Source organism: Olea europaea, chromosome 5 (genome assembly GCF_002742605.1).
Source record: "Olea europaea var. sylvestris chromosome 5, O_europaea_v1, whole genome shotgun sequence".
NCBI lineage: Eukaryota > Viridiplantae > Streptophyta > Magnoliopsida > Lamiales > Oleaceae > Olea > Olea europaea.
This window is the reverse complement of record NC_036241.1, coordinates 3,383,782-3,395,619: the sequence shown is the minus strand read 5'-3', so window position 1 is coordinate 3,395,619 and position 11,838 is coordinate 3,383,782. Positions and strand designations below refer to the sequence as shown.

The 11,838-nt window shown below is 41.5% G+C and overlaps 1 protein-coding gene across 1 annotated transcript; it reads right to left on the bottom strand.

The window, feature by feature from the left end:
• Nucleotides 1-5,790: 5,790 nt before the first annotated feature.
• On the bottom strand, nt 5,791-6,877 carry LOC111394141. Its single transcript, XM_023019913.1, has 2 exons — nt 6,117-6,877; nt 5,791-5,908 (listed from the first exon to the last, which is right to left on the bottom strand). The coding sequence occupies exons 1-2, from the start codon at nt 6,875-6,877 to the stop codon at nt 5,791-5,793; spliced, it is 879 nt and encodes a 292-aa protein (XP_022875681.1).
• Nucleotides 6,878-11,838: the final 4,961 nt, after the last annotated feature.

Genomic DNA, 11,838 nt, shown 5'->3' with positions numbered 1-11,838 from the left:
TAGGATTCGGCTAGTGAGATTGACCTCCTTGAAATCCCAAAAAGTTATACTCTGTACAATCCCTACTTAAGTTGGAAAAATGTCTCGGTAGGTATGATAGGGTCGATAATTATGTTTATAGAGCCCTAGGTCCCAAAGAAAGACTTACCGGATCCGATTCGCGCGATGTAGCTATGTATAAGGACATTGTGGAGGGGGTTTTTGGTTTCTCATTCACCCATTCCAGGTGTTGATTTTCAATGAATTTCACCCTACCCCTAGTTAAATTAACCTCAATGCATGGAGAAAGGCATTGTATTTCTTGTATGTTTACCTTAAGAGGAGAATTCCACTTTCCATAGACTTCAAGTGTGTCTTTGAGATGTACGATCTAACTCGGTGTAATGTGTTTGTCTTTTTCACTACTAGGGTCTTTTTGCTCTTTTCTAAGTTTAGAAATTTGAACAGTGGGTAGAAATTCAGGTTCTTCTTTGCTTGAGCTCCAGAAGGTCGGTTCCCTTTCAATATAAAGTGGCGGCATCCCCAAATTCGCCATTTCAATAGCCAAGTAGAAATTACTTTTCTTCTAAAAACTCAAGTCCAGGAGTCGGTCGATATACCCCCTCTTGCACCTGACTTAGGATCGGTTCTAACCATGAGGAACATGAATTTCACCTTATCCCTAGTCAAACTTTGCTTGTACATATTTTTTATTTGTTGTTTTTCAGGGTTAATGAGTTTGGGCGGGTGTACGTAGATATGGATTTTGACCTTGACGAGATATTGAAGACCCTGTTAGGTGGCGACGAGGACCTTGCCCCCAATGATGGTAAGTTCTTAAGGTCCTCTTTTTTGCTTGACACTCCCATGTTTTTTTTTTCCCAAACTTAATGGACTTTACTTTACATGCGTAGGGATGGAGTTTGATTTGGAGGGGACCATGAATTCTATACCCAAACAGGGGCATAGGAGTGATGTTGATCCATCCCCTATTCCTTTAAAAAGGAAGAAGATAGTCGTCCAAGGAAAAAGGTCTCATGTGGCCAAAGAGACTCCACAGCCTTCAGATGAGCCTATTGAGGTTGTCCCTACTCTAGGCCAAGCGCTTCCAGCCGTATGTAGTGCGAGCGCGAGGATTCACTTTCGAATTTTGAGTTTCTTCCCACCAAAGGCTATCATAAGATGGGGGTGCTTAAATCTTTGGTGACACCCACTCGGGCCAGGGCGATTACAGGACGTAGCGCAGACGACATCGAGAGGGTTGTGAGGTCTATCTCCAGAGGGTATATTGCTAATTCCATATCTCTTTTACGCCGAGTCTTATCTTTTGAGCATGGTTTTACTACTCAACTTCTACATTGTCTCCTCATCCCCTAGGTAGTGGCCCTTCAGACCGGGTTTTCTGAATCGAGTCATTGCCAGACCCTAGAGTTGAAGACTCTTGCAGAAGAAAAGAAGAAAGAGGCTGATCATTACAAGAAAAAGATATCTTCCTTGAAGAAATCTCTAAAGGCATCAGAGGCTCGAACCCGCGAGCAGGAGACAGAGAATGACAATTTGCGGCCTGTGTTAGCTTGTGCTCTGGAGGAGGCGGTCGAGAGGTATAAGGCCTTTGCTGAGTATCTAGGGACTTAGAGGCATCTGTGGAGCAGTACAAGTCATCGTCTGATTATGCTAGGGCCTTGCATTCGTATGGGAGAAGGCGATGGTGGCGTCCATCAAACTAACCAAGGAGTGGATATCAACCGAGTACCCTTCTATTGACCCCTCAAGTTTCGATAAGTTCCTTGTGCAGCGCAAGGGAAAGGAGAGTAGGGCGCAGCCATCCAGGTCACTTGGTCATTCGTTGTGGGACGGTAGTGGCGGTGCTTTCCCTTCGAGTTGAAGCATGGCTTAGTAGTAGTACCTTTTGCTAGTCCCGTTCTTTTTTGTGTTGCCTTTTATTTCTACTTGTAGCAACATTCCCTATTTGTCCGGGGTATGGGCAGAGCACATCACATGTTTTCTTGTATGAATGCTATGTTATCAATGGTTATTAATATTGAACTTATCATTCTTTTAACTTTTTTTTTTCTAGTGTTGTTTTCCCCACTTAGTCGTTTGACAGCATAGGTGATTGTCATTCGTCCCGCGCATGCTAGGCTTGATTCTAATGGTCAATGGCCTTAGCCAATATTTTAATCGTTTAAGGCTTTCTGCCAAGCCACATGGGCTAAGTTGACCATCGGGAGAGGGGTCTAATGCTTAAGGGCTTTAGCCAATTTTTTGGTTTTTCAAGGATCTCCGTCTAGCTGCGTGGGCTATGTCGATCATCAAGAGAGGGGTCTAGCAGTTAAGGGTCTTGGCCAATTTCTAGGTTTTCAAAACTCTCTACCTAGTTGCGTGGACTATGTCGACCGTTGCGAGAATGATCTAGCGGTTAAGGGCCTTAACCAATTTCTAGCTTTTCAAGGCTCTCCGCCTAGCCGTGTAGGCTATGTTGACCGTCGGGAGAGGGATCTAGCGATTAAGGGCCTTAACCAATTTTTTGGCTTTTCAAGACTCTTCGCCTAGCCGCATGGGCTATGTCGATCGCATGTCCTTACGGGATGAGCATAGGAGTTACAAAAATGCATGTTAGCATATAAAAAATAGTAGGCGCACCGAGACATCCCAGCTAGGCTGGCCCTTCCTTAGCACCTCATCATCCGTCCCTACCAAGGTCTTTCATTAGACAAGATAGATAATTGTAACTAAAGCCATTACATGGAGGGAATTAACAACATAACCTATCCTACTGTATTTGTAAAAACATAGCATGTGCATCTACCCTGAAGTCTACTGGTAATATTTTTTGAGATGCTCTGTGTTCCATTGCCTACCCAGTGGTCTTCCTTTCATGTCTTTCATGTTATAAGCTCTCTTCCTTAGGCTGTGGATCACTTTATAGGGCCTTCCTAGTTTGGTTTGAACTTTGTCGAGGGGTGTCTTGCTGTTGCTGCATCCCTTAAAATGAGGTATCCTAGCTGAAAGATTCTTGGTTTCATCCTCCGATTGAAGTACCCAGTAGCTCTTCGTTTATAGGCCATCATCCTTATTGTTGCCTTCTCCCTTACCTCCTTAAGCAGGTCAAGTTCCCCTCTAGTTGTTGTGTCATCGGGCTACTTGACTTTCATCCTACCAGTCACTTAGGATCTCAACTGGAACTACTACTTCCATCCTAAAGGGTAGTCTGAATGGTGTCTCCCCGATCGGTTCTTGTGGTGTCGTCTGATATGCCCATAGCACATTGGGAAGCTCATCTACCCAAAGCCCTTTCTCCTTTTCTAATCTGGCCTTCAAATCCCAAAGAATGACTTGGTTTGTCACTTCGACTTGCCCATTCGATTGAGGGTAGGTGATCGAGGTCAGTCTATGATCGATGTGATGATTTACACAAAAGGTCTTGAAGCTATGATTATCAAATTGCCTGCCGTTATCCGTCACCAATACCTTGGGTATCCTGAATCGACATATTATATTTTTTCATACAAAGCTCTGTATCTTTGCTATCATGATGGTCGCCAGTGGCTCCGCTTCTACCCATTTAGCGAAGTAGTCGATGGCAACCAACAAAAACTTTCTCTACTCCTTAGCCATGGGCAGAGGTCCTAAAATGTCCACTCCCTACTGAAAAATGGGCATACCCAAAATATAGCTGCTTGCTGTTCGGCTAAGACATGGATCAAATTTCCATGATGTTGGCATGTGTCATATTTCCGTACCAACTCTTTGGCATCCTCGTTTATAGTTTGCCAATAGCAACCTTGTCACAGAATTTTTGAAGGCAAGGGATGTTGCCCTTTGGTGGTTACCGCAGGTCCCAGTATGTACCTCAAACAGTACATCTTTTGCTTCGGTGGGGAGTATGCACTTTAGATATGGCATGGCAAGACCCCTCTTGTAGAGCTGCTCATCGATGATGGTAAATGAAGCTACTCGAGCTCTCAACCTCCTCGCCTCAAAGGGGTCTTTCGACACCTTATCTTCTGTGAGATATCTAATCAGTAGATCTATCCTACTTTCCTTGTGTTCAATATTTTTCACCTCTGCCCAAAGCTAAATGCTGGGTTGTTGTAGGACTTGCATATTCGTTATCCGTGGAAAATTCCTTGGGTGCCAGATGCAAGCTTTGCCAGTGCGTTTGCTCACTCATTATCTTTTCTTGGGGCCTTGGTCACTTTAAAGCTTGTGAACCATCTTTACAGATCCCATACTTTCATCATGTATGCTGCCATCCTTCCATATTTCGTTTCATACTCCCCTAACACTTGCCCAACTATTAGCTGCAAGTCACGACATACCTCTACTGACAACACCTCCAGCCTGGCTACCAGACCTAGGCTAGTGATTACTGCTTCATACTCGACGTTGTTATTGGTAGTGGGGAACTCGAAGCACAGTGAGTATTCCAACTCTTCAGAGTGTGGTATGATCATTATTATCCCTGCTCTTGATCCCTCTGCATTTGAGGAACCGTCTACAAAAACCTTCCAATCTGCCTGTTGCCCTTCTAGACGCTCCGTTGGGATGGTGAGCTCGGCAATGAAGTCTGCCAAAGCTTGTGCTTTTATGGCCGTCCTGGGCCTAAATTCAATGTCAAATTCACTTATTTCAATTTCTCATTTCTGCAGCCTCCTAAATGTTTCCAGTCGATCCAGGATCTACTTGATGGGTTGGTCAGTCATTACTTGTACCGTATGGGACTGAAAGTAAGGTCTTAGCTTCCTTACTGCAACAATCAACGCGAGCACTAGATATTCGGCCAGCTGTATCTTATCTCTGCACCTTTGAGGACCTAACTGACGTAGTAGATCGGCTTTTGTGCCTTTGGAAATTTTTTCACAAGAACGGTGCTCATTACCTGTGGTGATACCGTGAGGTAGAGACACAGTATGTTCCCCGACCATAGGTTGGTCAGAATTGGAGGCTATTGTAGTGACCTCTTCAAGGATTTCAGGGATTCTTTGCACTCTTGAGTCCATTCGAAATTTGAGGAGCTCCTTATGGCCTTAAAGAAACGATAGCATTTATCCATCGCCTAGCTCATAAAATGATTAAGGGCTGCCACGAACCCTGTTAGCCGCTGGACCTCCTTCTTACTAGTGGAGCTCTTTATCTCTAGTATCACCTATATTTTGTTAGAGTTCACCTCTATACCTCTTTGGGTGATCATGAAGCTTAGGAACTTTCCGTAGACAGTGCCAAAAACATATTTCTCCGGGTTGGACTTCAAGTTATTCCGTCGGGCTACGTCAAATACTTTCTTTAGGCAGGCCGCGTGGTCATTGGCTTTGATACTTTTTTACCACCATGTCATCAACGTAAGCTTCTGTGACATTCCCAATCAATTTCTGAAAAATTCTATTCACATCCTTTGGTAGGTTGCTCATGCGTTTTTGAGGCCAAACGGCATGGCTATGTAACAATATGTTCCACAATGTAACAATATGTTCCAGAATCTGTGATAAATGACGTCTTCTCCTGGTCAAATTCGGCCATTGAAATTTGATGATACCCAAAAAATGCATCCAGGAAACTGAGCCATTCGTGACCCGATGTGGCGTCGACTAGGTGATCTATCCGGGGGAATGGGTATGAGTTTTTTGGGCATGCTTTATTTAGCCGGGTGTAATCTACACACATGCACCATTTCCCGTTTGACTTCTTTACCAGCACGATGTTGGCTAGCCACTCAAGATACCGCACTTCCCGAATGAAACCAGCTTGTAGTAGCTTTTCCACATCTGCTTTTGCTACTTCCTGCCTTTTGGGGGTGAGGTTCATTTTCTTCTACTTCACTGGTTTGGCTCTGAGGAGGACGCCAAAGCGATGTTGAGCAATGGCTGGATTGATCCCAATAATATCATTCGGGCTCCATGCGAAAACATCTAGGTTGTGTGTCAGGCACCTTACCAATTTCCTTTTTCGTCAGATTCCAAATTGGCCCCAAAGCTAAACTCCCATCTATCTGATGCGGAGATCCTTTTAATCATGTCAAGTGGTTCAATCCGCCCCTATGAAGGTTCTGCCTCCAACATCATGATCGATGGTGTTCCCTTGACTGATATACTGTCGACATAACATTTTTTGGATGCTTGTTGGTCCCCCGCACACACCCGACCCCTCTGGTGGTCGAAAATTTCATGACTCGATGATAGGTTGAGGGGATGGCTCTAGCTACGTTCAGCAATGGTCGATTGTAGATCTCATTATAGGCCATGGAAATTTTGATAACTAAGAAGCTTGCCACAATTATCACAGCAATTGGATATGTGCTGAGCGTGACAGGGAGTTCTACGGTCCTCTCCGAAATTACTGTGGCCCCTCTAAAGCCCTGTAAGGGGGTGGTTACTATTTTCAACCTGTTAGAAAAGATCATCAAGCCTAAAAAAGCATCCCATATAAGTACATTTGTAGGACTTCCTCCATCAACCAGCACCATCTTCACGTCGAAATCAGCTATGTCGCCTACTATCACCAAAGCATCATCATGGGGGTGTGCTACGCCTGCCAAATCCTCCTCCCCAAAAGTGATGTTTTGACTAAACCTCACTTTCCTTTCGATGAAACAGTTCCCAAGAGAACGCGCATAGCTTTTCCTCGTCGAAGTTGAATCTCTGCCTACTGCTATTTTCCCTGCAATCATGTTTATCACTCCCGCCCTAGGCGGGGGACAATCCTTCACTTTTTGTTTACCCCGATTGTCCTTCACATATTTGCCCAAGAGCCCTTGCTTTAGGAAGCGCTCGATCTCCTCCTTTAGCTGCAGGTACTCTTCAGTATCGTGCCCGTGATCCTTGTGGAAATGATAATATTGGCCCTGGTTTTTCTTGTCGGGTGGCGTTGCCATGGGCATCGGCCATTCAAGCTCCTTCATATCTCATATCTCCATCAATAGCTTCGCGCACGGGGTATTTAAAGGGGTGAACGTCATGGGCTCCTATCGTTTTTGCCTGATTTGTCGGTCTTGGGTGGTTTCTCTACCCGTCTGCTCACTTCTTGGCTTATTTTTCTTGCCAGATCTTAACTCATCCCCTACCTTTCGCTTGTAACTCTCCATTTCCCATCCCTCTTTGAGGTGTTTTGTGACCTTCTCCGCTTCCTCGGCATCAACGTACTTGTCTCTCTTTTTCAACAGGTCGTGCATTGACTCTGAAGGGTTCTTGGAAGTGACATCTTGAAGGCCCAATTTCAAGTTTCGTTCATCAACCTAGTCACCACTGTTGACATTTGAAGATCCTCTATTGCAAGGGTCGCTCAGCTGAATTTGGCTAAATACTCTTGCAGAGACTCATCCTTTTCGTGGACCACCTACATTAGCTCGATGGCCGTCTTCCTCTTTCTTTTGCTACTGAGGAAGTATGCCACAAAACTTCTGGAAAGTTCATCAAATGTTTTAGATCGAGGGGCAAGTGTCGCCACCCAGTCTTTGGCTTCTCTCCTGAGGGTCGGGGAGAAAGATCGACACATCACTGCATTAGGTGCTTCATAGAGTCTCATTAAATCAACAAAGGTCTGGAGATGGTCAAGTGGATCTGTGACCCCATCGTAAGCTTCTATCATAGGTTGCTTGAAGCCCTTAAGCAAGGGGACCGCCATGATTTCTGGAGCGAATGGGTCATCTTCTAAGACCATCTGCCTACGCTTATCCTTTCTCTTTGATATTACATCATCTATTTTCTGTGTCATTATCTCATCCATCCTTCACTCCAGATCCGCCATAGGTGGGATGGGCTACAAGACCGTAACCCCTAGAGCTGCTGTTACCGGTTGGATGACAGGCGGTGTCTCTATGTGTATCGCCACACTCTATGTGCGCCTCCCGGGGTGGCGGCGCGACTTCTACCGAATGTGGGAAAAGGGAAACTCTCTACGTTTGGTTCTACAAGAAGGTCATCTTAGCCGCTAGCTGGGTCCCCAGGTTGCTAAACTGGCTTTGTGTCACATACTGCGATGGCGGTGACGAGTCGAGGCCCCTGGCGACTGATTCTGATTTGGTCTCCGTCGTTACTGTTCTTAAGCGCGTATCACTTTTTGGTCGTCTTCTTGACATGGCATTGGTTTTCAATGGAAGAAAATTCCCACAGACGGCTCCAATGAAATGGTGAAAAAAAGATATCTCCTTGTCCACTTGCTAACCTTTGCCGTCCTTACTGTTTTGACGGGCGTGTATGACCTAAAAAATGAAGGGCAGGGCTTTGTCCCCCGTTTTACCTTCAGCGTGAGAATTAGTTTTTGCGTTAGGAAAAATTTAGATGGAATTTAGATGGCTAAAAAATGTCAATTCTCATACCTGTGTTGCCTTCGAGGGTATTTGTAGGTGCTGGAAGTCGGGTGAGTGTCGGGCGATCATGGTGCCACGTGTCCTACGTTGACTTTCCCACGTTCTGGGTGGGGGGTCTCTAACTTCCTGCCTGGAGGTTGTGCCCATAATAACTGCCATGGAGCTTTGTCAGTTTACCTGAGATTTTTTGACTAAGTGTTGGGGTGGCAACATAGGTAACTCCCGGGGGTCGATGGCCTTGCATCAGCGTGTAGTGACCCGTCTCATTTGTCGTTGGGGGTGGTTCTTTAGGCTAGCTTATATCAATATCTATTTTATTTATAGCCTTTTACGTGGCTGACACTTATTTCACATCGTAGCACATAGATGACTCGAACCACTGCTACAAAAAGTAACTATTGTATGAATAAGAACAAAATGTTAAAAGATATCATAGAGCAGAACAAATGTAGAAGTAATGGGTAATTTTTTGAACTGGTATCAACGTTGCAAACCTCATTAAATTTTTGCAGTTAAACAATACACAAAATTAGTGAAATCATGGGAAAGTTTGAACTAGGTTTTAGACTAAACTTGAAAACTCAAAAATTGACTATGATGCAAAACAATTAGAAGAGAAAATCATAAACCATTTGAAAAAGATAATAAATAAGGACCTATAAAAATGTGCGTGACTTTCAACTCGATGTAAAATTTACGGAAGCAATGCAATTCGGGAGCATTTTTCTGTTTTCTACAATTTTTCCATCGTCGAAATCTCAGGGTCAAATTTCATCCTTTCAAGGACCATTTTAGCTTTTTTTTTTTTAAAATTAATTTAAGAGTATTTTTTTCGTTTTTGCAGTTTCTTAGTTGTATTCGAATTTGTCTATTAATTAGAGTTTTGTTTGATGCTTTAAATATGCATCAAGGGTTTGAAAATCCTGCACTCGTTTTGGAAAATAATATGTCAATTTCGGTTCTCTAGTGAATTCTAGTATTTCTCACGTTCATTCGAACAATAATCTCATTCGTATGTTACTAACAAGACATTTCATGCATTAAATTAAGAGTGTCTTTTAAATTTATTATTAAGTAATAAACTATAAAAACAATTGGATTGTTCTTTTAGATCCCAAGTTTAAAAATATATACTAGGATGTAATGAAGACTCGGAAATGTTGACTAATCAAGCATTTTTAATAAATTTTGTTTAGTTATTCCCCTTTGCTTGCCATGTAAGTTCTGAAGCTAAGCTTTGATCATTTAAAGTCTTCATCCATTAAAAATGAGGAAAATTGCAGTCAAGGTATCAAATCTTTCATTTATTAGCAGTTTTGATTTAAACATTTCATTTGTACCACATGAAGTACCAAACCTTTAGAAAAATCTCAAATCCAGTCTAAAATAACGATTTTCGCGTGTTTGATCATCAAGACCATTAGTTGATCCTAGAAATGAAATTTTTTAATAATTTTCCCCAAATAAGTGAAGGGCAATTTGGGCATTTCACATTTTCCCTTCTATTATTGCATTTTGCTGTTCGTTTTCCTCCATTTTTACCACATTAATATCCTTTTCTTCCCCACAACCAGTTGAAAAAAATTAGCATGTACATGGAGATGAATGTATGTTGATATGGCTCCCCAGTGCAAATAAAGACCTCATGGACGAACCTGAACCCAAGAAGAAGATTTCTCACTTGTCCTCAAAGCCAAGATATGTGTAGATATACCTTCTTTGTGTGGTGTAACCTTGAAATGTGTGAGAGATTGATGGAGCTGATTCCTAATCTATTACGAGGTTAGGAGGAAAATGGAAGCTGAAACCAACACCTTCCAAGCAACAAGACCAAATGTGTGGAAGACCTAGCTCTTCGGATTTGCGTGTGGGGTGTTTATAAAATGGGTTTGTACCTAGGTATGTCGGATGGATTTGTGGGATGGAGATAGTTAACTTCATAAATTTGGGTTTAGGGTTTTGATGTGGGGACTTGTGTTCGATGTTGTGAAATGTAGATGTAAAATGTGTTTGTTGATGAGTATATTTCACTCATACTTTAGACATCAATTGAGCTTGATAGTAGCTTATTCCTACAAGTCTTAAAACGTTTTATTATGTGTTTTGATAATATGATATCGGTTGACGAAATTAAAAGAAATAAGCAAAAGTTGATAAATTTGGAGAAAATTGGAGAAATTGTAAGAGATCTAAATTTCGGGGACTAAAGTGTATATACTTAAAAATTGTGTCGAACCTAACAATGAAGATTCGAGAGTGTTACGGGTCAACTGGAAGAAGAAAAATGTCAAATGGATCAAATATAACCAAAGTATGATCGTACGTCGATTTCCAACCCAAAAAGTTATGTTCTGAATTTTTAGTCTTACATTGAGACCCATTTATGACATAGCAAACGTTCAATTTGGTGAACGATAACTAAAGCAAAGTTGTAGCTCTTTCAGTTAACTTTCCATCGCATCTTGAATTGTTTCAATCAGATATCGGGTGATAAAAATACTAACGGAGATGTAAACTATCTTTTCTACCCGAAGTAGGCGCAGATTGGAGCTGCAATGCCCACGATGCTGAAAATCAGCAGTGTGCCATCTTGGGCGTCGAGGTACTACCTGTGTGGGAAAAGTTTATTTATTTATTTATTTTTTTTTTTTATTCTTTTCTTAGCTCAACTCAACCCTAATTCGTCCAAGACTCCAAAAATACTATAAATATAAGATCAAAAACCTATTTTCTCAAAGAATTAAACCAACCAAAAATATAATTCAAGGGAGCAAGATTTAACAATTCAAAGGGGCAAAACATCAAGAGATTCAAGAACAAGGCAGAGAAAAACAAGAGAAGAAATTGAAGATCTACAACTGAGTTTTTCTATTCTCTTCCCTATGTTTTCTTATATGAATTTTAGTATTTTCTTGGATTATATTATGAACTAAATTCATATTCTAGTGTGTGATTGTAGCCAAAACTTGGGATTATGGTTTGATTCTGTTATAGTTATTTCTATTTGATTTTCTACATATGTTTAATTGTGTCATGAAATTAATGCTTTCAATTAATTGGCCACTAACTGAATGAATAGATGCTAGTCAATTCCGGCACTCGAGAGAGGAGAATTTAGGCACGATCGTAGAATTGACACAACGTAGATTTTATGTATTTCGAGAGAAAGTATAGGATCTATGAAACTTACTCCATAAGAAAATCATAAACTTAATAAATCCTTGATTTTAATTCAAAATAGAGATATTGAGATTGAAATCTAAGATTAATTTCTAGCCGGCACTAGACAGAGGAGAGAAATGTATTAGGATTCTTGCTTTTAAACATGAAAAAATTGACTAGAATAATTAAACATAATTGAAGCATAATTGATAGTTAGGTGAAATTATTCCCTAGGCCTGTCTTATATTGATTTATTCATATAAATTGCATTACTTGAATTAGTCACAACGATTACTCTTAAATTAGATGACACTATTGATCAAAAATTTTATTTGTCTAGATAAAATAGAAGCTACACAATTATAGTACTTAGTAAAAGTTAAATTATAAAC